Below are 27,735 nucleotides of genomic sequence, written 5' to 3'. Positions count from 1 at the left end.
TGTACAGCCTGACTTCCAAAATGTCATACGTGTTTCATCCACTAAGAGATGCTATGTTCGTCAAGTGTTATATACAAGTTTTAAAAAACCATCAGATTTGTAAAGTTTGGGGAAACCATGTCTTTCCTGCCTCACAGGACCTCACTGTGGAGAGAAGCTGCCATGGGACAAGCCAATTCCCAACCACCAACCTTCTTGACAACTGTTTCTTTCTATTTTATGTGAGTGTTTGCCTGCATGTCTGTCTGTATATTACATGCATGCCTAGCTCCTGCAGAGGCCAGAAGAGGGCATCAGATACCCTGGGACTGGAGTTACACAAGGTAATGAGCCACCAGGTGGTGCTGGGAATTAAACCTAGTCCTCTGGAAGAACAGCTGAGTCATCTCTCCAGTTTCCCCCACCTTTTAAAAAAGAAATATTTTTAACTTATTAAAAATTTAAATTATTTATGTGTGTGAGCCCATGTACTGATCACAACCAGAGGACAGCCTGCAATGAATTGGGTCTCTCTTCCCACCATGGGGTCCTAGGGATGGAACTCAGGTCTTCGGGTATGGTGGTGCGTTTACCTGATGAGCCATCTGGCCAGATCTCCTATTCACTATGATTGTGTGTTTCATGTATGAGTGACATTCATGTATGCGTTACGTGTAACATGTGTGTGTGGAGGTCAGAGGACAACCTTCAGGAATCAGTTTTCTCCTCCCACCTGGACAATTGGGGAGTGGACTCAGGTTGTCAGGCTTGTGTGACAACTGCTTGTATCTGACATTGCCATCCTGCCCTAACCAACCCTTTTATTCCGCCACCTTACCCCAGTTGCTTTACAGGCTCCGCTTACATCCAAATGACCTGTCACACAGGTCTGGGCAAGCAGCCATAGTGGAAGCCTGTAGGGATGACTTTCACTGCCCTTCCTCTTTCTTCCTGTGCTGACTCCATGCAATGGCCAGAACCACAGCATCTCTCGTGTGAAGGAAAGACCAGACAAGCACCTTGCTCCTGTCACTTGGGAGCCACTTACTGTCATAGCAGCTATTCAATAAAATACAACTCCACTGTGTAACCAGCTGTGGGGGGGAGGGACTGGATGTTCTGTTCCTTGGGTCAAAAGCATGTTAACCGGCACACTACCACCGAGCTCACACCAGCTGAGCACATGTTAACTGACATGCTACCACTGAGCTCACAGCTGAGCACATGCTAACCGGCACACCACCACCGAGCTCACACCAGCTGAGCACATCCCACTTTAAGAACCTATGAAGTGTAGCTGCTAGTGTCAAGAGAAGAGGTTGGCCCAGGCATGAGTCAGCTGCACTGCACCATCTCACGGGAACTCCCAGGACCTGCTAAAACAGCAAGACGTGCACAACTTGAAAGCTGGTTTCAAGCTACCTTACACCAGGTTAGAACACAGGGAATTCTGCTATCTATGTGCCAAGAGGCATTTCTACAAATTCAGAGAGGCTTTTCCAGCTAAAACTCCAGGCCTAAGCCTGCTTTGGCTTCCTCATACACCCACAGTCCATCTGGCAGCCTTATTTAGCATTTCCAAAAACTTCAGACAGCAGCAGACAACCAGTGAGAGAAAAGATAAAGACAGAAGACGGGAGACTGCAACTAGATGGAAAGAACAAAATGAACGCGAGGCTTGACAAACCGGTACAAAGCAAAAGGCAACACGAAGGTACATGTGTGTAAATATATGCAATTATTGGGAGCATGGCACATACATGCAGATGTACACATGTAGGTGCTCATGCCTGGAGGCCCTAAGTTGATGCCATGTCTTCTTGATTGTGCTCCACTTTTAACTGACTGAGGCAGGGTCTCCCACTAAACCTAGAGCTACTAATTGTGGCTAATCTATTTAGCTACCTTGAACCACGGTTTTCTTGTCTCTGCCTCCCAAGTGTGGGGACCACAGGTAGACACTACATCTATGCAGGTTTTATATGGGCTTGGGCATCCAATCTCTGGTTCTCAGACTTGCACAGCAAGCACGATATGCACTGAACTATCTCCCCAGTCCCAGACAGGTATATTTTCATTCTGCTCATGCGCAGTTTTAAAAAAGCAAACCTAATTTTGGTAATAGTGTGGGATACCTGGGGGAATGGATTTGAGACACAGTGGCCCCAGAAAGGTGGCCTACAATGTTCTGCTAGTACATTTTGTTCTGGGCTGAGGGTTTTGTTTCTTAATTTATCAAGATGATTCAAGTCTTACATTTAAAATTTGTGGGCCATGTAACATGTCATTTAAGTCTGACAGTCCTAAAGTTAACTCTTACGTGTTTCTGGTGGGAATGGGAAAGAGCATATCCACTTGGGTGCTACTGTGAAAGCCACACACACACACACACACACACACACACGAATGTATATCTGTCCTGGAGCACGGGATAAGAGCCAGCAGCACTGCTGCTCTGTGCTTGCGCTGTGACTTGTTCACCAACCATTCAGACAGGAAGAAGTAGGAGCACAGCACAGGGATACCCTTGGGGTCGGTAAGGGAAGGGCAATCATAGGAGGGTAGGCAGAAGTTTACTAACACCTCAGGGTCAAAGGTCAATACTTCAGCATTATAGAACCCTGCTAGGGTTATTAGAATTCAAAAGACTAACAGTGAGCATAAACTGTTAAGTTTTGCTACCCTGAAATCTGCTAAGGGCAAGGAGGAGGGCATCTGAAAGAACCGAGGTTTCTGGACAAAGCCTCACGGAAGCATAGCCTGAGGTGGGTCTGGTCCAGGACACCTTGACTGTGACTATGATACCCTAGGGACTGAGTTTGTGGCCATTCTCCCTCAAAGAGCTCAATGACCCCTAGGCATATGCAGATATTCCCAGTGCACCTTTGTCACCTGGCTCTCCATCCCCCAACCTGGGGCTTCAGAGTCTGTGCTCTCAAGGGTGAGTGCCGGACCCTGGGACCCAGGCCTCCACCAGGTCACAGCGAGCTTGTGGAACACACTGTCTAGATGTTGAGGCCCTGCCCTGAGCCTCCACCCTCCCAAAGAACTAGGTCTTTGTAACAGCTGATCCTGACTGTCAACCTGACTGCACTTAGAATGACCTAGGAGAAAAGCCATGGCTGTGAGGGGCTATAAGAGAGTTTTAACTGAGAGCAAAAGACCCCACCTTGAAGTGGGTGGCACCCCTTCCGTGGGCTGGATGCTTGGACTGAATAAAAAGGAGTGAGCTTGCTGAGTCCCAGCACTCACGGCTCCGCCTCACACTAGAGCTACCACACCTTCCCACCATGATGGCCTGCACTCTGACCCGCCCTCCCTCAAGTCGCATTTGTTAGGTTGTATCACAACAGTGAGACAACTAATCAATACAACTGATTTTGGAGTGTGTAGACCACCAAGGATGTTAGAAAGTCGAATAGAACAAGGTCACTCTGGCTTACAAGACACACACAAGACACTAGGAGGCCCCCAGTAAGGAAGGGTTTCCTCTGCAAGAGACACAAGCTCTGGTCATGGGAAACAGGGAAGCCACTGGTGAGTTCAGGCAAACCTGTGATGGCTAATCTTGTCAACCTGACTGGACTGAGACACCTAGGTCAGTGAAGGACATCTCTGGGCATGTCTGTGACAATGTTTCCAGACATGATTAGACTGGACTAGACTAGATTTTGAGGGCTCTGACTTCAGTAATGTTAAGAATCTTCCAGGTTGGCAGATTAAAGGTAGAAGAGCTGTGGAAGATAGGGTCTGGTACGAGGAAATGGGCTCATGGGGTGTGCATTTGAAGGGTCTACCTGGCCCCACCCTGCTTTTCTCTGTCTTCTGTCTACATGAAGAGAGGGCCATTGCCACATGTTCTACTCCACGATGTTCTGCCTCACCTCAGGCCCAAAGCCATGCAGCGATACAACCATAACAAACTCTAAAACCATGGGCCCAAACTAATCTTTCCTCCTTTAAACTCTTCAGGGATCTGCCACAGCGATGAAGAGTCTAAAACAGATTGTAAGCAGAGAAGAGTCGAAAGCCTGAGACTAAGAAAGAAAGAGCTCCATGAGGCGGGGCGGGGGGGGGGGGGGTTGTGTGTGTGTGTGGGAGACACAGGCAAGCCACGGACACAGGAGCAGGCACACTTTGAGTATGTGATTAGTATTCTTAAAAGAGGAGCAATTAAGCCCAGTGTGGCAGTGCACACCTTTAATCCCAGCACTCAGGAAGCAGACGTAGGTGGATCTCTGTGAGTTTGAGGCCAGCCTGGACTACAAAGTAAGTTCTAGGCCAGCCAGAGCTGTTACACAGAGAAACCATCTTGAAGTAAAAAACAAAGAAATAAAGAACAGTTACACCAGGTGTGGTGGGTGGCACATGCCTGCAGTTCCAGCACTTCAGAGGCTAAGGCAGGACACCCTCAAGTTCTAGGCCAGACTGGATTACAGTGAGAGAAAGGGCACAGAAGAGAAGGCCATGATAGAGACTGGAGGGTGTGTTCACAGCTAAGGAGCACCTGCTGGCAATCACTGGCAGCTAGGAGAGGGGCCTGAACAGACTCCCCCTCCATGTTTAAGGGCATTCATCTTGGACTCCTTGTTTCCTGTAGGAGGATTATTTCTGAGTCTTTTTGTTTGTTTGTTTTTTGTTTTTCGAGACAGGGTTTCTCTGTAGCTTTGGAGCCTGCCCTGTAACTAGCTCTTGTAGGCCAGGCTGGCCTTGAACTCACAGAGATCCACCTTCCTCTGCCTCCCAAGAGCTGGGATTAAAGGCATGTGCCATCACCGCCTGGCTATTTCTGAGTCTTTAAGCCATCTATTTGTGGTAATCTGTTACAGAAGGTATAGTGTAATATACACATTAGACAATTATTTATAAAGGAAACCAAATGTCTCAGTAAAATTCTATTTATTTATTTGTTTATTTATTTTTTGAGACAGGGTTTCACTGTGTAGCCCTGGCTGGCCTGAAACTCACTTTGTGAACAATGCTGACCTCGAACTCACAGAGATCCACTTGCCTCTGCCTCCTGAGTGCTGGGATTAAAGGTGTGCACCGCCACGGCCCAGCTGATTTATTTTATGTGTATAGGTGCTTTCCCTCCATGAATGTTTGTACACCATGTACATGCAGCACCTGCAGAGGCCAGAAAAAGGCATCAAATCCTCTGAACAGGAACTAGAATGGATGTGAGCCACCATGTGGGTGCTGAGTCTCCAACCTGCAAGTGTTCTTACCCAATGAACCACCTCCCCAGTCCCTGATGGTGTTTATTTCTAACCTAGGTAATTTAGCCAAGTCAAGTTCATGGTGAGCAATGATTTCTTCGAACTTACTCCTCTTGTCTTTTTATCATGGAGATTTCTGGGATCTTTCTGAGGGAGAGGGGTTTGTAAAAAAGGTCCCTTTATGCAGTCCAGGCCACCACACCTGTCATAACCATGCCTTCTTAACCTCTCCTAGTAATTTACAAACCTTATTTCATCCCTATTTTTAATGCCAACCCAAAATCTTGACAATCATTTAAACTTAAACGCACCTATCAATGCCTAGGAACCTCAGCTACATCTGTATCTTTCTCTCTGCTTCTCCTTTGCTATATTATAAAACATTCTGAGCTAATTTGGAATTCCTAAAATACATTCTTCATATAACTCTCTTCTTGTTTAGACTTAGGTTTTGCTGGCTTCTTTGCATATCTTTCTGTGTGTGACCATTTTAAGAGGCACTGTCACCATCTGTGATCCAGGCTGGAACTGAACTGTATGACCCTCCTGCCCCAGCCTCCCCAGTGCCAGAATTACAAACTTGAGCCACCACACCTGACTCTGTGCACTTTCTGTATCCCACGGACGTATCTCTTTGTTTCAGGTATATTTACTCAGCTAGTCAACGAACAATCAGAAGAGGTCTTAGTGACTAGCCTCATGAGTCCTTGCATATCTAAAAATATCACTGCTTTTTTTTTCATCAGTGACAGTCTGGACAGAGTTCTCAGTTTTCAATCATTTCCCCCTCACGCTTTAGAAAACACTGTTTGGCTACTGTTACTGACACAGCAATCTCTAGTAATGCAGCTCCAGACTTCCTTGATCTAATCAAACCTTTCCTGATTTATTTATAAACCCTAGTGCTACTTCTAGACTCCAACACAACGAGCAAGCCAAAGTTCTTTAAGCTGTCATCGCTAGAGGCTGACAGCGCCTCTTTACCCGAAGATGCTCACTCTAAGGCCTTCCTTGTGCTTTCACAAGGTGACATGTGCAGCAAGGCATGGGGAGTAAACCCGATTCTGAGCTGCAAAGTGAGATTATCTGGTGTGTCCTTAGACTCAATGTGTGTGTCTCAAAACTCACACACTGTGTAGGTTTGAGGCCCAAACCTACAACAGCCTGTGAGGTAGAGATGATGAGGGTGATTAAGGTGATACATGCTCATCTGGGGTCCCTGGAGTGGGGGATTGTGGCTTCATGAAAAGAGAAACTTGCTCCACACCGTGCCACATGGAGGATCAATAAGTGGCTCTCTGCGCTGAGAAGAGACTGTACTAGAACACAACCATGCAAGCAACCACGATGTGAGACTGCAGCCCCCACAACTGCGAGAAGTAATGTCTGCTGTTTAAGCCCCCAGCCTGGGGGCTTTATCCATTTATTTATACGTGCCAATTCGTATGCATCCCAGGTGGGCTGCAGCTGGCTTTGTAGGTCTCTGGCCCTCCTGTTTCCACCATGCACCACCCAGCCTGGTTTTCAGTCTGTGGTATTTTGTTGTCAACAGCTCAGCTGACTAAGCCAAATATCACGACCACGTCTACAACCAAATGATTTAGGTACTTTTTCCTCAGCAAAATGCCATGTGCGGGTTAAATGAGTTTTCTGTCTTTATTGAGCAACTTAATAATAAATAATTGAATAGAACCAGCAATTAGCATAAAAATACATTTCAGGTCAAAAGGGACACAAAGTGAAATCTATTAAGCAATTCACCACAGTCTGACTAAACCCTGACTCCCTTGAATGTGGTGGGCAGACACCACAGGGCTGACTAGAGAGAGTATCTGGACTTGGAGCTCCCCACAAACTGAGCCCAGGGGCTCCCATTGATTGCACCTGCACTCAGAACCCCACGCTGTGAGAAAGGTCATTAGGTCCAGGTAACAGTTCATCCAGAAGCACCTGCTTTTACCCTGCTTATGACAAAATGAAATACCAACTCCATCTTTTCATGAGGTAGTATGACTACCTCTGTTCCAGGGGAGTCAGCCACTAAGACCAGTCTAATCATTTGCACACCGCAAGGCTGTAACGGTTCTCTCACCTTTTTGGGGTCCATGTTGAATTTCTTTCTTCCCATGGCTATTTGCTTGTTCCTCTGAGTAGTTTTGCTATTGGTTTTAAACAATTTAAAAAAAATCATTAGTGAGCACTTCCACAGAGTGCAGCAGAGTCACACCCTCCTGTGCCTTTTCCATCTCAGGTCAACCTGAGACACAGAGACAATGGGGTCCAGCACAGCCCACCGCCCTCAGTAACTCTTCTTCAGAAAGGGTAACAGTGGAAAGCAGTGCCTTTCTAAAAAAAAAAAAATTAAAAATACAGCTCCTCATGACACAGAAAGATTAATCCAGAGTCCCAACCCTATAAAGTTGGTGAGGACATAGGAGGCAGGAAGGAGAAATGAATAATTCCAAAGTCTCCCACTTCCCAGCCCCACCCTTACAGCTGTCGGTGAGCTCAGCCAAAGGGAAGAGGCAGGAATCAAGAGGGTGAGGACCTGAAAGTACAGTCATGAACACTTTACCTCTCCTCCACTGATGTTAAGTTATCGATCTCTGTCATCACTTCTGCAATTTCATATTTCAGCCTCTGTCAAAAAAAGAAAAAAGAAACTGGGTCACAGGGTATCTTAACTATCATATATTCAAAGGTTCAGAGACTCACATGAGCATCACAAGGCCAAAACTCAACACCTGTATCAGTGAGGTAGACTCAATGTCAGAGCAGCACAATGTGCATAAGCACACACGCACACACATGCATGCATGCACACACACACACAAATGTCCAACTGTCATTTGACACATCAAGGGGGTCCAGTAGGAAGGTTCTGAAGTACTTGTGTGAAAATAATCAAGAAGGAAGTAAGACTACAGAAGCATATAGAAGCATATAGTGGGTCCTCAGCTCACTCCACTGCAGTCACACAACCAGGGGCAAGGACAGCCTCATTCTCAGAGGAAGCTGAACCCCAGATATGTCTAGGTTGACATCAGGTTTGCCAATCAATAGTCTTATGACTGTCACTTCATAAGAGATGAAAGATGAAATCCCATGGGGCTAGAGAAATGTCTCAGAAGTTAAGAGCATGTACTACTCTTCCAGACAACCTAAGTTCAATTCCCAGCACATACGTCAGTCAGGTAGCTTACAACCTTTTAGTCCGACTGCAGGGAATCCCACTCTTTTGTGGCACCTGCACTCATGTGCATTTACCCACACACATACACATAAAGTAATAATAAATATTTAAAGTGATAATTAGCTACATTTTTTTTTAAAAAAGAAAGAGATGAAGCCCACAAGGACAGGCCCAACTCAGAGACATCAGAAGCAGAGGGACAGAAACTTTTTGCTCTCCATCGGCTGGCTTCCCTGCCTCCCTGAGCTTCAGACTGCATCCTTGGTGACAGGATGAAGCAGCCAGTGTTCAGGGAAGAGTTTATATTATTGAGCAGTATGATCTCTACTGTCCACATGGTATCCATTCTCAATCCTTTAGACAAAGGACTTCTCTGAGTTGCAAGAATGCAAGCTAACCTTGAGCCAAAGCTGCCACCAATTACCTCTCAAGTATAAAAACATTTTATTCAGAACCTTATTATGTGTGTGCCAATAAGTTCAAACTTAAATAAGTTCCTAGAAAGGAGCTATTGTCTAGGACAAGGCCTGCTCTACAGTCAGTGGCCTATGAGGCGACATTTACTTTGGCAATGACAATGACTAGGAAGCTTCTCAAAAAAAAAATGGCCACACGACTGACTTTCCTGAGGAAGCTCCACACCAAAGGACACAGGAGGCCTCTGAGCTGTCTCTGAAGCACCACAGTCATCCCAGCTCTGAAACTGTGGCTTCATTCATCTTCTCTCCTGTGGGACACCCCTCAGCCATGGCCTCTGAGTCAAGTACACAATGAGGGAAGGTAGTGTTTATCCACCTGTTTTATTCATCTTTGTTTAAATTTGTCATTCTGTTCCTACCACCACCAAGTAGGCACTTAGCATACAGCTGGAATCATCCAATAAGTGCTTGTCTGTTCACTCAAAGGATACTGGACTGCCAAAAGGGCGGGCACCTATCTAAGTGCTTGGGTAAAGGGCAACGGGTTTATCAGGCTGCTGCCACCGTCTACTCCAACACTTGTAACTCTGGGGTCACACAATCATCTACTAGCAATGCTGGTCCCACCATTGTGGTCTCTGTTCCAGAGCTTGTGCTGTCTGGGATGGAGTCTTTGCCCCCTCAGCCTGGAGAACTCCTGTCTTCTGTCTCTATGGTTCTCACATTTTTCCTATTTTCTTGAAGCTACCCTATTCAGTATTCCACGCAAATTCAAACTGGACACTTTGCTGTTGTTGTACCTCAATGTCATCAATAAGTTCCTTTTTCCTTCGACGAATGTCCAAAAGTTCTTCTCGTTCTTCTAATGACAGGTCTTCAGGCACTGGGGAGAGAGGAGGGAGGTGTCAACGTCAGAGGAAAGCTGCTGAGGCTGTGGACTGGCAGTGGGAAGCACCATGACCTTCCCACCCCGCCCCACCGAGACTTCTGTTTTCTAGAGGAAAACAGAAACTAAAGGACACTACCCACATCTGTGTGCACCTCACTCCACCAAAAGGCTGATTAGCCTGCCCAGAGTCTTACCACCAACCTTCCCGACCCATAGAGCCCTGATGAGAGGTTAATATGGTGGGGTACTTCCCTGTACCCTCACATAGTGAGCACTGCAGACACTGGCCAACCAGCCCAGCTGGTTGAGGTCTTCCTGCCCTACTCAGCTCTCAACTGTTTCTCAGCCTTTCACTCTCAAAGCGCTACATCTGTAACACATAAAACATGCACTGAACCAGACACACAGAGCTAAGAAAGGTCAAAGTGGTTACAGTGCAGGGAGTGAGAAACAGTGGGAAAGCAGCCTGATGCTGACCTCCCACTCAAGCCCCACCACAGCCTTTAGAACTACAGACCTTCTGATGCATATCTAACTGATAGCATTAAAATGCACGTCAGTCTCACTAGATTGGCTGGGGTGGGGTGGGAGCAGGACATGAGGAGCATAAAAGGGCACAGATACTTTGGGAAGCACTCAGGTACATCAAACAGCATCAAGGATGCACATGCCACACCCAGCAGCTTTCTTTAACTATATACAGTAGAAAACCCTCCAGCAGGCCAGCAAGAAGCACAATAATGTTGAAGCAGCACATTTTATAGACTAAAAACAAGATGTTAAATGTCATCCACAGCAGGATGAGTAAATGTGCTAGAATCTCACACAGAAGTGTGAGTGAGGGAACTGCAGCAACAATGACATTAGTGTAGACATCAGACGCATTCTCTTATGGACCACAAAAGCAAAAAATAAGCAATATGTTGTCTAGGTATTGTCTTAGTTTTGTACCTTGCCACCATGATAAAATACCCTGACGAATGCATATTACGGGAGAAAGAGTGTATTTGGCCCACCATTCCAGTCCATTGCTGTAGGGATGCCATGGGAATTTGAACACACATCTGTGGTCAAGAGAAGAGAGCAATGAGTGTGTGATCCACAGCAGTGCCCAGCCTCTCTCTTCATTCACTAAGTCCAGCCCAGAAAATAGTGCTGCCCACATTCAGAGTAGGCCTTTCCCACCTCGGCCCAATAAAGAAACTCTCACATGGCCATAGCCACAAACTAACCTAATCTGGAAAATTCATCACCTAGACTTCTTTCCCAGATGATTCTAGATTATGTCAAGTCGACAATTAAAACTAATCATCATGGGACTGGAGAGATGGCTCAGCAGTTAAGAGCACTGGCTGCTCTTCCAGAGGACCTGGGTTCAATTCCCAGCACCCACATGGCAGCTAACAACTGTCTGTAACTCCAGTTTCAAGAAATCCAACACCCTCACACAGACATACACACAGAGAAAACCCAGTTCATATAAAGTAAAACTAACTTTAAAAAAGAAAAAACCCTAACATCAAAGGCATTTAAACACACCATAAAATAACCAGAACAATAAATGCAGCGTCCATAAAGAGCATGGCCTCTAGGGAGGGAAGAAAGCATGGAGGAAAGGTGAAAAGCAGAGAAGACGTCATATTACTAATTTCCTTCTTCCTCTACTAGCTCTAAACGGAAACTGAATGACACCTTAGCAATGTTCTCAGGCAATCTTCTAAGCCACGGTATTACGAAGGAAGAGAGCTACTAGACAGGGCTGTGAAACAACTGAACCCCTCAGACACCATGAAGACAGCCATTATTATCTCTATTTTATAACTGCAACCAAGAGAGATTAAATGATTTTCCCCAGAGAAGAGATACTGAAGACATAATGGGGCTGGAAAGATGGCTCCGTAGTTAAGAGCACTCGCTGCTCCATCAAAAGGCTCAGAGTTTGATGATCCCAGTACCCACATCAGGCAGTTCACAAGTCTCCATGACTCTGAATACAATGGGCCAGCCATATGCCCCTTCTAGAATCACTGGACAGATGAACACACACATAAAATCTTTTTAAAAGAAATAATGCCCTGTAAAACCATGTGTATCCAGTAAACAACATGAACACACACATCCGGATGTTCAACATCAAGCACAAACAACTCAGATTTACAAGTTGTGCAGCATGCACTGGGTCAGACTAGGAGCTCCACAGGTCCCTGAAACCACTGTCTTCCTTCTGCTTTACAGAGTGCCAGCTTCATCACGAAACTGGCTTCTACCCCAATAGAGCTAAGGCTACGTGCTTTCTCACCCCAGGACTTCCCCTCAAGCTTCCTCCCAGAAGGTGCCATAGGACATCTCCTTAATTCTAACTGGCCAAACCTGTCTCAGGTCCCAGTTCACACTAATCAGCAAAAGTAGAAGACATGCCCAACACATACAACATTCAAAGAGAAGATATAAAGGAAGTCAAGAATTTATATTGGAGAAAACCAGCAATGCCCAACACCCAGAAAGATGAAGCATAAACAAGCATACACTTATTGTCTCTTCAAAGTTATTACTCTTACCACAAACATCTACTCTAACAAAGTAGCCAGCTTCCAGTGTGGTGTCAGCCTGGTGTATCAGAGTAAATGTATTCCAGTCTGTCCACCAAACAGATCAGCCTCCTGAAATTAACTCTAAGTAAACCTTTCTTCTGCAGACTTCTCCAACATGCACGTACAAAGCAGAAGTCTGGAAAGAGAGCTGTAGGCCTCAACCTTCTGCAAGACAGTTTTTCTAAAGACAAGTCTTCCTCCTCCCACCTGAGGACCAGGGCTGCCAAGAGTAAATAAAAATGAATGGAAACACCGGGATTATTTCCTTCTGATGATTCCAATGTCCCTTCAATTGGAAACATGCCATGGACTGCCTGAGTTTTTCCCTTCCTACAATGCTTGTCTTATCCTTTAAAGGTAATGAGGACATAAACAATGAAGGGTTGCTCATTCACGTTAACCAGGAATTCCAACCAAAACCTGCCTGTCTAAAAAAAGAGAGGAGCTGCCAAGATGGCCTAGCCTGTAGAAGTGCTTCTTGTTAAACCCAGCATGAGTTTGATCCCCAGGACCCACAAAGTGTAAGGAGAGAACTGACTCTTGCAAGGTGTCCTCTGACCTCCATACACACACCATGGTGTGGCATGCACATGCATGCACACACACGAAATGTGACTTTAAAAAGGTAACTTGTGTCAGGTATGATGATAGTGTTGTAGTTACCTAGGGAATATCTTTATTTTCTAGAGATTCATACTCAAGTATTTTGGGGTACAAGGCTATTCTATCTAAATTTTGCTCTGAAAGATTTCAGAAAAAAAGAACTGAGCAAACTAAAAACTAATGAATCTATTTGGTTGGTTATCAGTTCTACATTCTAAGTTTGATGTTTCTAGGCTGGATGTTGTAGCATGAATTCTAATTGTTCTTAATAAAAACTCGGAGTCAGCTATGGGGTGAAAGCTGAAGGATAGGAGAAGCAGAGCAGCAGCCACTAGAGTTCTTACCTCTATCAGTGCTCAGACCATAGGGGTGATCCTGTCCTCAGACTGCATCCTCAGACTCACTGAGCTCTTGTCTCCTCCCGCCTTATACTCCTCTCTCTGCCCAGCCATATCACTCCTGTCTCCACCTCCCTCGTGCTGGGATTAAAGGGATGTGACTCCTAAGTGCTGGGATCACCTTTGTGTGGGCTCTGTTTCTCTTTTAGACTGGATCAATTTTGTGTAGTCCAGTGTGGCCTTGAACTAACGGAGATCCCTCTGCCCCTGCCTCCTGAGTCCTAGTATTAAAGATGTGCACCACCACTGCCTGGCCTCTAGTGGCTTAACTCTGCATTCTGATGTTCAGGCAAACTTTATTTGTTAAAACACAAACAAAATATCACCATATGCTGTGGGAACTCCTTCTGCCAATGGCCTTTGAGATGCTGGACCACTTTGGGCGTGGCCTTGGGTACTATAAAAACAGATGTAAAAATGTGTGGTCTCTCTCGGCTGCTGGATTCGGTTCCTGTTCCCCACTCATGCAGAGGACTGTTGATCCTTGAGTCTACCCCTAAAGAACCCTTTATTATACTCAATTTTCAGCTAGAGTGGGACGACTTTACTGCAGTCCTCTACAACCACAGGGTGTGGCAGGGCAAGTTTTTAATCCTAGCACTTAGGAAGCAACAACAAGTGGATCTTTGTAAGTTCAATACCAGCCTGATTTTCATATCAATTTCCATGCTAGCCAAGGTTACATGGTGAGCCTTGTCTGGGGAGGAGGAGAGAAAAAAAGGAAGGGAAAAAAAAATTAAAATTTCTCATGATAAAAAATGATCCCTCCTCCCCCCCAAAAAAACACTTGGCCTTAAATGGTTAGTATCATCTCTTCTATAACGTCTTTTGAAGGATTTGGCAGAAACAGGCCTGGGAAATAGCAGAGCTCTCTTCAGCACTGACTAACAGGGTTGGAGTAGTGTTGACTCAGTGTGCATGTTAACGCACAGGAGAAAAGAACATGGTAGACTATTCCTAGACCAATCTCTGCACTGCCTCTGTCACTTCTCCACCTTGCTGTGATGCCAGAGAAGGCCCCATCAACATCACCAGCAGAATCTCCTACAGCCACAGGATCTGCTGACTCACAGCCCATTTCACATGTAGAGTGAAATGGCAGGCAATGCTCGGGGGAGGCTAACTATCCAGACCTTCCCCAGTAACACGCCAATCTTTAATACAAGGCTTGGACTCACATCCTGACATCTTATACACGCTGTCACTTTGACTCTCTGGGCTTAGGTGACACTCTTGACAAAAGTGTCATAATGAAAACTATTTCCTCCAACTTACAATAAGAAAAAAAGGCATAGCCTGGCGGTACACACCTTTACTGCCAAGACTGTAGAGGCAGAGGCAGGCAGATCTCTGTGTGCTCAATGTCAAACTAGTCTACAAAAGGAATTCAAGAACAGCCAGGGTTCTACAGAGAAACCCTGTCTCTAAAAACCAAAAAGGAAAAAAGAAGGAAAAAAAAAGACAATGGTTTCGATCCATCATGGTCTTTACCAATTATAAGAAGTACTCAACAGAAGGAGTATCTCCGTAACAGAAGCAACATGAAGCAAAGGCTCCCCTCTGTGCTTTCTTTCCTGGCTGTAAAAATGGATGACAGCTCCACTGTGGAGGGCCTTGACATCACCTGTCTGTGAGTTGAGTTTTCAGCAGAGGTGGGGGTGTGCCTTCTGGGAGGCTAAGGGAGTCATCTGATATAGTACTGCTTCTCCTGAGTGTGACATCAACCTGAAGTCAGCCGCAGGCAGTGAAGAAGAGTCGACCGACAGTACATTTCCTGTGAGCACAGTTTGTCTGATGAAACCACAGCTGGTGCTCAGAGTGCGGCTCCACATCTCCTAGAAGGAGGGCTGGGGGTCTGCTGCAACATCAGTTTCCATTACGCCCTACTGAACGGAGGTCTTTTACACAGACCTTCTCGGGAGTCTCTTCACTCTTGCTCAGTCAACGGGGAGGCTCACAGCACGCACACCTTCCCATCTCCTGTGTGTGTGCACACCTCTATTCGCTGTAACTGATGCTAGTGTCACTGTTTCTCTCCCAGTTTAGAAAACTGTCAAGCACCGGTTCATCAGACTACAAGTATTCTGTTTGTGGGAAGCCTTTCTTGACATTCCTAATGTAAGTCTTTGTGAGGATTCAGTCTCCACCCCATTCCCTTTTCCCTTTCTTCTTTCCCTCCTTCTCCCCTTTTCCTCCCTTTTATTTGTGATGCTGGGTATGGAAGTCTTGGCATGTTAGGCAGTTACCTACCACAGAACTATATCCTAGTCCAGCTTTGATCCTTTTTCTGTTGGGGGTTGGCAGGCCTTGCACATGCCAAGCCACTGAGCTACACCTCCAACCCTTTCTTACTTTGAAACAGTCTTGCCAAGTTATCCAGCTTGGCCTTGAGCTCACCCAGTGTTTAGGCTGGGGGGAGGGGTAGGCAAAGGTGGAGACTGCTCAGTTTATGACATCTCACCATATCCTGCACCAAGGCCAGAGCAGTGAATATAGAGGTGTGGATGAGAAGCACCTCCTCATGATACAGAGCAGTCAAGGCAGAGAAACGGAGGACACTGCCGGAACACGTCCACACTGGTGCCTTATCCTGTCTGTCCTACATGTTCTTGCTGTGGTATAAAACAGGGATTCTTTGATGAATCCTCCCAGAAATCACAGTGTTTGTAAGACGATGGCCATTTTTGTAGAATTCAGTGTGGTCAGGAGCAGAACAGGGAAGCCTGACAAACACTGGATACCACCACCCCATCTGGAACACCAGGAGGCTGTGAAGCCAGTCATTTCAGGAGCTACTCACAAGTTTGAGATCTGATGACCATGTGAAAGTACACCTCACAACTTTTTCATGCCAACAGATATGTTATGTGAACAAAAGGATGTTTTCCCGACACTGGCTCTCCAGGGTGGCAGTCTACAGCTCTGACCAGTGCTCCTCACACTTCTTTCTGAACGAGGCGAGTGGTGGTGAGGTCTGGATTGGGACAGTGCATCCCTGGGGATCTGGGCTGCAGTTCTGTAGTTTTCATTTACTCCCACTGAGTCTGCTCTGTCCAGGGTCTCATTCCTGGTCAGATTCGTGTCTGTTCCTCACTGTGAATTCCTGTTTCTAGAAATGCTTTTGAATGTTCCAGCTCATGTTTCATTGTCTTGCCTCAGTCCCTCTCTCGTTCTTGTCCCTTCTCCCCACTAGGGTTACTATTTCCCAGTGCTCTAAATGCTGATTTTTATGCAGTTGGCTTATGTTAAGCTTTTAATACCTGAAGTTATTTTCTATATATATAAAGAATTTTATAAAAATTCTTGTAATTTTCATTTTTCTCAAATGAATTTAAACTTCTCTCTTATTTACAATGAATCAAACTATTTGTGCTTGGAAAAAAAAAAAAACCAAATGCTGATTAACTATAATGACTAGCCTGAAGCAGATTGGCTCTACCACAGAATTCTGACCACATGGAGACAGGTCTAAGTTCTTCATTTACATAATGAGGGGTTGTATAGAGTCAGAGACTTCTAAGAAAGCAACAGGACCAAAAGCATGAGTCCATGATAGTTGTAAGACAACAGGCAGACCTTCGATATTTTGGTCCAAATTCTGGATGGCTAACCTAAATGTTCTCACAAAGGAAAACAGGAAGGAAGGCAGGCAGGAAATACTGTGTTTCTGCCACTGGCAAGGCTTCAGAGAAGATTCAGAACAAATTCATGCCCTGGACCAGTCTTTGCTTTCTCAGGTACCTGCCTGCCTCCCTCAAAAGATCTGCAAAAATCAAAGCACCTTAGGGTTGGTGAAGTTTGCTATCTAAGCCATGGGTAACTAAAACTGAACTTAAATTTTTGACCAAAATGAAGGGAAAATTAGACAAAATTCCAAACATTGAAAAATGTCTTTCAGAAAAGCTACTTTTTCAGACAATAAAACTTAAAAATAATTTAATCTTTAGCAGATCTGCAGATGGGTGGGTGAGGGGTATCAAATGAAAATCTATACAAAACAATGCCAAGTGCTCAAAGGGCAGTTGTGTGAGCAAAGATTTTTCAGTCTTGATGCAAATCTCTCAAAAAGATTTACTGCTGCTGTTGAAAGCAAAAGCAAACGGTACTGGTTCAGCAGCTCTGTAAAAGTAAAGAACACAGGACAGGGAAGAATTAAAGTGCATCGCTAAGAAATTCTTAACCTAGTTAGACACAGTAATGCACACCTGCAAACTCAGCACTCAGAAAGCTAAGTCAACAGAACCATCCTAAGTTCAAGGCCATCTAGAGCTACCAAGTGAGACCTTGCCTCAAAAACAAAAAAAAAAAAAAAAAAAAAAAAGGATAAAAATATTCTCCTGAATAGAAATAGTGTGTATTTGATGGGAGACTATGATAAATTGAAAGGACATATTATGGGGATGGAAAGATGGTTCAGAGGTTAAGAGCACTGGCAGAGGACCTGGGTTCGATTCCCAGAGTTTCCCTGTCACTCCAGGGGATCTTCTGGTCTCTGCAGGCAGCAAGCATGGATATGGTGGATAGTCACACAAAAGGCAAAATGCCCATACACTAAACAGATAAACAGCACTGTCTTTAAACACATAGTACAATGGTTGGGAAGATGGCTGAGTGGGTAAGAGCACTTGCTATGCAAGCATGTGGACCTGAATGCAAGTCTCCAGCACCCACATAAGAAGCTGTTGTGGCTGTGCACAACTGAAAACCCAGGACTGTGGGTTACCAGGGCTTACTAGCCCCCTGCATGGCTCAAGTGAGTAAGACAGAGAGTGGTAGAACAGGACACTGAGCATCCTCCTCTGTCCTCTACACATGCCCCCACACAAAAATACAGCCCCACCCTACACACAAATCCTAAAGCAACTGATCATCTCTTTCCCTCCCTCCCTCCCTCCCTTCCTCCCTCCTTCGCTCCCTCCCTCCCTCCCTCCCTCCCTCCCGCTCTTTGGTTTTTCAAGACAGGGTTTCTCTATGTAATAGCCCTGGCTGTCCTAGAACTCACTCTGGAGACCAGGCTGGCCCTGAACTCAGAGATCTGCCTGCCTCTGCTTCCCGAGTGCTGGCATTAAAGGCGTGCACAACCACCTCCCACCTGCAACTAACAAATTCTGCACTAACAATATTGTGTTGAGAAAGTGAAATTATTGCTTTGTTTACCACATTTAATAAAATTCAAGAATCCATCAATTATACCCTTTCTCAGACACTGAAATGTAGAAATATTTATATCTCATAATCAATGAAAAATAGGGGACTTTTGTACATAGCTTAGGAGACATACTGGTATTTAACGTGTATAATGATATTAAAAATAAAGAGTATTTTTTTTATTGATTTTACTGAGCTCCACATTTTTCTCTGCTTCCCTTCTTTCCTCTCCCCTCCCCTTTAGCCCTCTCCCAAGGTCCCCATGCTCCCAGTTTACTCAGGAGATCTTGTCTTTTTCTACTTCTCATGTACATTAGATCTATGTATGTCTCTCTTAGGGTTCTCATTGTTGTCTAGGTTTTCTGGGATTGTGAATTGTAGGCTGGTTTACTCTATGTTTAAAAACCATTTATGAGCCAGGCGGTGGTGGCGCACGCCTTTAATGCCAGCACTTGGGAGGCAGAGGCAGGCGGATCTCTGTGTGTTCGAGGCCAGCCTGGTCTACAAGAGCTGGGTCCAGGACAGGCTCTAAAACTACAGTGAAACCCTGTCTCGAAAAACCAAAAAAAAAAAAAAAAAAAAAAAAAAAAAACACTTATGAGTGAGTACATATGATAATTGTCTTTCTGTGTCTGGGTTACCTCATTCAATATGATGTTTTCTAGCTCCATCCATTTGCCTGCAAATTTCAAGATGTTATTTTTTTCTGCTGTGTAGTACTCCATTGTGTAAATGCAGCACATTTTCCTTATCTATTCTTCAGTCGAGGGGCATTTAGGCTGTTTCCAGGTTCTGGTTATGACAAACAATGCTACTATGAACATAGCTGAGTACATGTCCTTGTGGCACAATTGAGCATCCTTTGGATATTTACCCAAAAGGGGTATTGCTGGGTCTTGAGGAAGGTTGTTTTCTAATTTTCAAATAAAGAGTATCTTAAAGATGAGAAAGGACTTTATAACAATGAACTTATATTAACAGTCTCATTGTGTGATGAGTTACAGGTTGCAAGAGGCTGTGATTTTCTTGGTTCTGGGTTGCTGCTGTAGCCTCGATCACCTCCTAACTCACATTCTCACGCTCACGCACATTCTGTGTGCCACACACCATCCATAAATTAACACTCTGCTCCACAACTCTCCTGGGGAGAGACAAGATCCAAGACTTACGAACTGTGACCAGAAACATCATGTTTTAGGGACAAGAAGTCAAACATGATAACAACAAATTATCCAATGAACAGAAATGTGATCACTTGATTACTAACCTGTATGTTTTTGGCTCTTAGCTGCAGACTAAAAACACTGCAACTTTTAAATTTACTTTCATTTCAAGTAATAAACACCAACGCGGTAAGGCTAACTTTCCAGTTGCCATTTGATATATTTTCTTTATTTTTTTGGTCAGTTCAGGGACATGCCAGTCATACATGATACTGGCAAGGCATGAGTCTGAACACTGGTCTCTGCTGATTTACTAAACAGGAACACTCCTCAACAGAAACAATACCTTTTCTACATTCCAAACACTGATGATGCAAATATCACTAAGTCTGGGTTCAGAACAACCACCAAGGAGATTTGACAGCAAGAACAAAAGGGCAGCTGGGGCCAACAGGAACAAGCACTGAGCTTTGGATCTCATCATCAAGAGCCACTTGACCTCCAACAGGTGATAAAACCAGTCCAAACATTCACGTCCAAGTGGGTCACTTGGTCAGTCACATGACTACCACAGGAAGGCAAGGAGGAGGAGAGCTGCAGCTAGCCAGAGTATGGGGTGAGTCACAGGGCAAGGTAGGAACTCGGGGCCTCAAGCTCACATGTGAATCCCTTGTGGCTGCAGGAAAGTATCAGCTCCTCACACTGGTCACACCCTCTTGAGTCCCCTCAGCGTCCACTGTCCCTCTTTAGTGTTCCAGGAGGCTTGCTTAGTCTTATTTGAATTTAATAAAACAACTGAAGACAAAGAAAAACTGAATAATCTGCCACCTGTGCACCACTGTTGAAAGGACAACCATGGAGAGAAAAGATCTGGGACAGGCGTCGAGCGATGCAGAGAGAATAATCACAGACTTCCTCGAGCCACTCTGAAGGAAAGTCAGGTACACAGACAGCATCTCACAGACTAAGAACTAGGAACCGACAACAGCAGCCAGTGGACAGGAACAAAAACAAGCTTCACCCAAGGTATGGACAGTTATAAACCATAAACAGTAGACCTGACTAGATTTTATACCAAAACTTCTGGGCTAAGCAGGCAAGGAATCAAGTTTCAAATCCCAACAATGGGAAGGTAGATAAAGATCAGAATGAGGGGAAATATCAACATTAAAAAAAGATAAGCATGCAAAATTCAAGATGTCATTGTTTTTTACCGCCGAGTAGTAGTGAGGTAACCCAGGCCCAAAAAGATGAACATGGGATGTACTCACTCATAATTGGTTTCTAGCCATAAATAAAGGACATCGAGCCTATAATTCATGATCCTAGAGAAGCTAAATAAGAAGGTGAATCCAAAGAAAAACATATAGTTATCCTCCTGGATATTGGAAGTAGACAAGATTGCCGGACAAAAAAATGGGAACTTGGAGGTGGGGTGGGATGGGGGGATGGGAGGATGGGGAGAGAAAAGTGTGAAGTGGAGGATGGGGAGAGCTTGGGGGAATAGGATGGTTGGGATATAGGAAGGGTGGATATGGGAACAAGGAATTATATATCTTAATTAAGGGAACCATTCTAGGGTTGGCAGAGACTTGACTCTAGAGGGGTTCCCAGGTGTCCAGGAAGATGCCCCCAGCTAGTTCCTTGGGCAGCTGAGGAGAGGAAGCCAGAAATGTTCAGATCCTATAGCCATACTCATGAATATCTTGCATATCACCATAGAACCTTCACCTGGCGTTGGATGGAGAAAATGACAGAGCCCCATATTGGAGCACCGGACTGAGCTCCCAAGGTCCTGATGAGGAGCAAAAGGAGGGAGATCATGAGCAAGGAAGTCAGGACCGTGAGGGGTGCGTTCACCCATTGAGATGGTGGGACAGAACTAACAGGAGACCACCAAGTCCAGTTGGAATGGGACTGATGGAACAGGGGACCAAACCGGACTCTCTGAATGTGGCTGACGGTGGAGAAGGACTGAGAAACCAAGGACAACGGCGATGGGCTTTGACTCTACAGCATGGACGGGCTCACTATGAGCCTTGTCAGTTTGGTTGCTCATCTTCCTGGACTTAGGGGGAATTGGGAGGACCTTGGACTTAATAAAGTAAAGGGAACCCTGATGGCTCTTTGGCCAGGAGAGGGAGGGAGTGGGAGTATGGGTGGAAGGGAGGGGAGGGAAGGGGGAGGAGGAAGGGAGGAGATGGAAATTTTTAATAAAAAAATGAGGAAGAAAAAAATAAAAAATAAAAAAATAAAATAAAAAAAAAATAAAGTGTGTTAAGAGCAAAAAAAAAAAAAAGATAAGCAGACAAGTAGGCTAAGGTGGTAGCCCTAGTTCCTTCCCCAGCACCACAAGATAAATCAAAGACAAGAAAAGAGACACAACACCATTAGAGACACAAAATATAAAATATCAAAGCAGGAAAAAATAGCATACAGTTTTCTACTGTTGGAGAGGAAAAAAAACAAGTCCACAGTAACTTAGTTTCTTATAACTTACAGTCATGAAAGAGAACCTGTTTCTCACCAGCGCCTCCAGACTATCTTAAGACACTTCCTATGACCAAGGAGAGGACAGATGTGACAGTGCAGGCTGAGGTCTGCACCAGGCCTCACATCTCATCGTACTCTGGAGAAGACAAAGCCCACATCCTTGAAGGAAGAAACCACAGAGCCAGGAGCTGCAGACACCCTAGCTGTTACAGTCACCTCAGTCAAGTCCCCAAACACCACGGTGCCATTGTGTGGGATGTGCTCAACTCCCACATGACTTGCCAGCTGAACATAGCCAAGATGAGTGAACCCAGCAAACCAGGAGACAGCACGCTACTGCAGTTTCTAACACTTGGGGAATGTGACACACAGCAATGTGTAATTGGTCTGTAGACAATGAATATCAAAGGTTAAATTTAAAACCCTGAAGTTTCAAAACTGAACAAAAAATAAATCTAAGTTTTATGTAAAAGAGGCACATTTACAACAAACACAGTATGTAACAATTAAAAATAAAAGATGGCTCAATGTGTTAAATACTTGCCATGGAAGCATGAGGCCCTGAGTTCACATCCCCAGAGTTGGGGGAAAGGTAAGGCAGAGAGGGAGACATACAAAAAAAATTACACACATGGGGCTGTGTGTATGTGTATAATATATGTGCCTGTGTATGTGTACCATGTATGTGCAAGATCCTAGAAAGGTCAAATCGGCTGTCAGATACACATAGTTGTAAGTCCCTGTGTGGATGCTGGGAACTAAACTTGAATCCTCTGTAAGAGAAGCAAGTGCTCTTAACTGCTGAGCAATCTCACCAGCCCCTAAGACCACATTTTTACAGGGAACACTGAGAATAGGCTAAGAACAGACAAAAGTAATCCATGGCGATGGAAATCTGAGCAGTGGTTAATCCGGGGGTTGGAAGGTGCTGCCTGAGAAGGGCAGGGCAGAGCTTCTGTGGTGGTGCCAAGTACTCTCTATTTTAATGTGGGTGGTCACTTCACAGTGCACGTACCCAGCATATACAGACATAAGACAGCTTGAGCTCTAGGGTACACTTAACATTTGGGTGCTGTGTTAGCCAGATTCTTATCACCAAGACAAACATCAAGATAATCAGCTACAAAAGGTTTATTCTGGCTTGGAGTTTTGGAGGTTTTAGTCCATAGTTGTTTGGCCCTGTTGTTTCTGGTCTTGGGACAAGGGACAAATGGTCAGGAAGAAACTACTTTATAGCCAGAATGGTCAAGAGAAAGGAAAAAACAAGAATCTAAAAATCCCCTTCAAAAGCACACCTCTGATGACTATAGCCGCCCTCTGCACCTCATCTCGTCAAGGTCCTCCATCTCTCAAAAGTGCCTTTACCATAGAAGACTTTGGCAAGTATTTGCAACCCAAATTACAGCACACACTTTATTACCCTTAAAAGTCTCCATCTAGGGACTAGGGGTGATTTAGTGTAAGAGTGCTTGCTCTGCAGACATAAGGGCCTGGGCTGAAATCCCAAGCACCCGTGTAAGAACCCAGGGATGGCTGTGCGAGCCTGTAACCCTGGCACCAGAAGAGTGGAGACAGGTGATCCCAAGAGCCCACTGGCCAGCCAGCTTAGCCCGACCAAGTTTCTGGTTCAAAGAGGGGTGCTGTCTCAATGCAGAAAGGTAAAGAATCTACTCTGACTGCACATCTGCACACAGGAACACAGGAACACATGCGTATCTCCCTCCCTCCCTCCTTCCCTCCTCTCTCTCTCACACACACACCTCTTAAAAATTTTAAAGTCTATACCTGAATAGTTGACTCCTTTTGATCCATGACAGAAAAATTTTTCCTAAAAAATAAAGGCACTAAGACAGCATCTGAGAGCCAGTAGTAAAAGTAAGAACCAGTGTTAATCAGTGACTTGCCACTATGAAGAAAGCCGACTTTGTATGGAACAGCTTTTTTTTATCCAAAGTTATTACTTTTATCTCCCAGAAGACAAAATGGTTTAAAAATTAGCATACTGTCTTACCGAAAGCAATCTACAGATTCAACTCAATGCCCAGCAAAATTCTTCAAAGACCTCAAAGGAACGGTACTCAACTTCAATTGGAAAAGCAAAAAAACCCAGGATAGCCACAACAATCCTATGCAATAAAAGAACTTCTGGAGGCATCACAATCCCTGACTTCAAACTCTACTACAAAGCTACAGTACTGAAAACAGCCTGGTATTGGCATAAGAACAAACAGGAGAACCAATGGAACCAAATAGAAGACCCGGATATCAATCCACACATCTTTGAACACCTGCTCTTTGATAAAGAAGCAAAAAATATCAAATGGGGAAAAAAGCATATTTAACAAGTGATGCTGGCATAACTGGGTATCAACATGTAGAAAAATGAAAATAGACCCATATCTATCACGATGCACAAAACTCAAATCCTAATGGATCAAAGACTTCAACATAAAGCCAGCCACACTGAACCTCATAGAAGAGAAAGTGGAAAGTACACTTTAACACATTGGCACAGGGAACTACTTCCTAAATAGAACCCCATTAGCACAGACACTGAGATAAACAATTAATAAATGGGACCTCCCGAAACTGAAAAGCTTCTGTAAAGCAAAGGACATGGTCAACAAGACAAAACGACAGCCTACAAAAAAGATCTTTACTGGGCCGGGCGGTGGTGGCGCACGCCTTTAATCCCAGCACTCGGGAGGCAGAGGCAGGCGGATCTCTGTGAGTTCGAGGCCAGCCTGGTCTACAAGAGCTAGTTCCAGGACAGGCTCTAAAAAAGCTACAGAGAAACCCTGTCTCGAAAATCAAAAAAAAAAAAAAAAAAAAGAAAAAAGATCTTTACTAACCCCACATCAGACAGAGGTCTTATCTCCAAAATATACAAAGAACTTAAGAAATTGGACACCAAAAGATCACATGATCCAATAAAAAAAATGGAGTACAGACCTAAACAGAGAACTCTCAACAGAGAATCTAAATGGCTGAAAGACACTTAAGGAAATGTTCAACATCCTTAGTCATCAGAGAAATGCAAATCAAAACAACTCTGAGATGCCATCTTACACTTGTAAGAATGGCCAAGATCAAAAACACTGATGACAACTTACGCTGGAGAGGTTGTGGGGAAAGGGAACATTCCTGCATTGCTGGTGGAAATGCAAGCTGTTACAACCCCTTTGGATGTCAGTGTGGTGATTTCTCAGAAAATTAGGAAACAACCTTCCTCAAAACCCAGTAATACCACTTTTGGGTATATATCCAAATGATGCTCAATCGTGCCACAAGGACGTGCTCAACTATGTTCATAGCAGCTTTGTTTGTCATAGCCAGAACCTGGAAACAACCTAAATGTCCTTCGATCGAAGAATGGATAAGAAAAATGTGGTACATTTATACAATGGAGTACTACACAGCAGAAAAAAATAACGACAGCTTGAAAATGGAATGAAGCTAGAAAACATTATTTTGAGTGAGGTAACCCAGACACAGAAAGACAATTATCACATGTACTCACTCATAGGTGGTTTTTAAACATAAAGCAAAGAAAGCCAGCCTACAAACCACAATCCCAGAGAACTTAGACAACAATGAGGACACTAAGAGAGACTCACATAGATCTAATCTACATGGGAAGTAGAAAGTAGAAAAAGACAAGATCTCCTGAGTAAATTGGGAGCATGGGAACCTTGGGGGAGGATTGAAGGGGGGAGGGGAGAGGCAGGAAGGGAAGCAGAGAAAAATGTAAAGCTCAATAAATATCAATAAAATAAAAAAATTAGCACACTGGTGCTGGGCGGTGGTGGGGCACCATGTACTTGGGAGGCAGAGGCAGGTGAATCTCTGTGAGTATGAGGTCAGCCTGATCTACAAAGTGAGCTCCACAACAGCCAGGACTGTTACACAGAGAAATCATCTCAAAAATTTAAAAAATAATAATAAATAAATCTTCACATTGTACAGATGAAAAACAGCAAAAAGTAAGAATCAGAGCAATAATTAGATTTTTTAAAAAATGATTGACTTGTTTTTAGACAAAGTGTTGCATATTTAAAAAAAAAAACTGACATTGCAATGTCCCAAAATTAGCCTTTTGGACTCCATATAAACATCCTCTTGACAACTGGTATGCCAACCCTCAATTGTTGCTTTCCTGTTTGGTGCTGCAGTCAACCACCACCGAGGAACAGAAGAACCACTGTAGCCGTGTGCTACTGAAGGCAGTGGGAGAGGGCAGTTTACTCCCTAGCTCCATCCAGCAAATTAAACAGAAGAAACAAGAACTCAGCCAGCTCTCTAACATCTGCAACAAAGTGTTCCCTTGGAGTCTCTGCTCTGGCCAAATTTCGCCAGTAAGTTTCCCATGTGATCTGTGACCCTCCGCCAGAACCACTCAGAAGCACTTGTCTGGGGTCAGAAGACGCTCAGTAAGTAAGTGCTTACTACACAGGTATGATGACTGGAGTCTGGGTTCCCAACACCTTTATTTAAAAAAGCCAGGTACAGCTGTGCACACTTGTAATTCCAAGGCCAGGAGGCAGAGACAGGAGGATCCCTGAGCAATTGCCAGCCATTTCATCTGAACAACAAAGAAAACTCCAGGTGCAGGGAGAGTCTCTATCCCTAAAGTTAAGTAAACACACCTGACACAGACCTCTGGTCTCCATGCACCCCTACACATGTGCACATACACATTCACATGCACACACAGAAGTACATGTCTGAAATACAGTTCTCAGACCTTTCAAATCAGAACCTCTAGGAATGATTCTAAAGATTCTGAATTTTAAAGAGTCTGTGGAATGATTCTACTAAATACAGAAACTTGAGAATTACTAAGATTTAATACTAGAATTGTTAAGATGTACTGGGAACATGGCAATTCAAACGCACGGACACCATGGACACTTGGAAGCAATGTTATGCTTTGGATCTGGAATGGTTTCGCGAATGGGCTCCTGTGCTGAGGACTTGATTCCAATGCAGCGATTCAGAGCTGGAGATTTTGAGACGGACGAGAGCACTGAGGCTCTGACCTCACCCATGGGCTAAACGTCTCACACATTCACACTCTGATGGTCTTATTGAGAAGCGGTGAATCCTTTGAGGCATGGGGCCTGACTGGAGTTAAGTAGGTCACTGAGAGTTTCTTTACTTTCTGGCAGCCTTGAGGTAACAGCCTTCCTCCACGACATCCTTCTGCCACTGTTTCTGTCTTACCACAGGTCTACAGCATGGATTGAAACTGGAAGCCAGGACAATCTTTCCTTCCTTTACGTTGTCTCGGGTATGAAGCAGACACTAGTCAGGCACCTTAAAGTCAGATGTGGTAGTGCACACTAACAGTAACTTGAGAGGTAGCGACCAGAGGATATTGAATTCAAGGCCAACCTGAGCCACATACATGAGATTGTCTTAGTCACTGTTCTATTCCTACAAAGAGACACCATGACCAAGGCTTGCCTACAGTTTCAAAGGCTCAGTCCATTATCATCACGATGGAGAGCATGGTGGCACACAGGCACACAGGCAGACAAGGTGCTGGAGTAGGAGCTTAAGAGGTCTACATCCAGATTCACAGGCAAGAGGAAGAGGACGACACTGGGCCTGACGGGGCTTTTGAAACTTCAAAGCCCA

General features: G+C 44.6%; 1 protein-coding gene across 3 annotated transcripts in view; it reads right to left on the bottom strand.

The window, feature by feature from the left end:
* Nucleotides 1–27,735, bottom strand: part of Cyth3 (cytohesin 3) — a 152,140-nt gene that overhangs the window by 16,637 nt on the left and 107,768 nt on the right. For all 3 annotated transcript variants that reach the window (XM_038344740.1, XM_038344739.1, XM_038344741.1), the window contains exons 2-4: nucleotides 9,611–9,693; nucleotides 7,774–7,838; nucleotides 7,291–7,357 (exon numbers count right to left, since the gene is read on the bottom strand). In XM_038344740.1, coding sequence (XP_038200668.1) covers nucleotides 7,291–7,357; nucleotides 7,774–7,838; nucleotides 9,611–9,693 — 215 coding nt within the window. The remainder of the gene's footprint in view (nucleotides 1–7,290; nucleotides 7,358–7,773; nucleotides 7,839–9,610; nucleotides 9,694–27,735) is intronic.

This window comes from Arvicola amphibius, chromosome 10 (assembly GCF_903992535.2).
Source record: "Arvicola amphibius chromosome 10, mArvAmp1.2, whole genome shotgun sequence".
Lineage (NCBI taxonomy): Eukaryota > Metazoa > Chordata > Mammalia > Rodentia > Cricetidae > Arvicola > Arvicola amphibius.
Note: the sequence above shows the minus strand (reverse complement) of the source record. Positions and strands in the feature narration are given on the sequence as shown.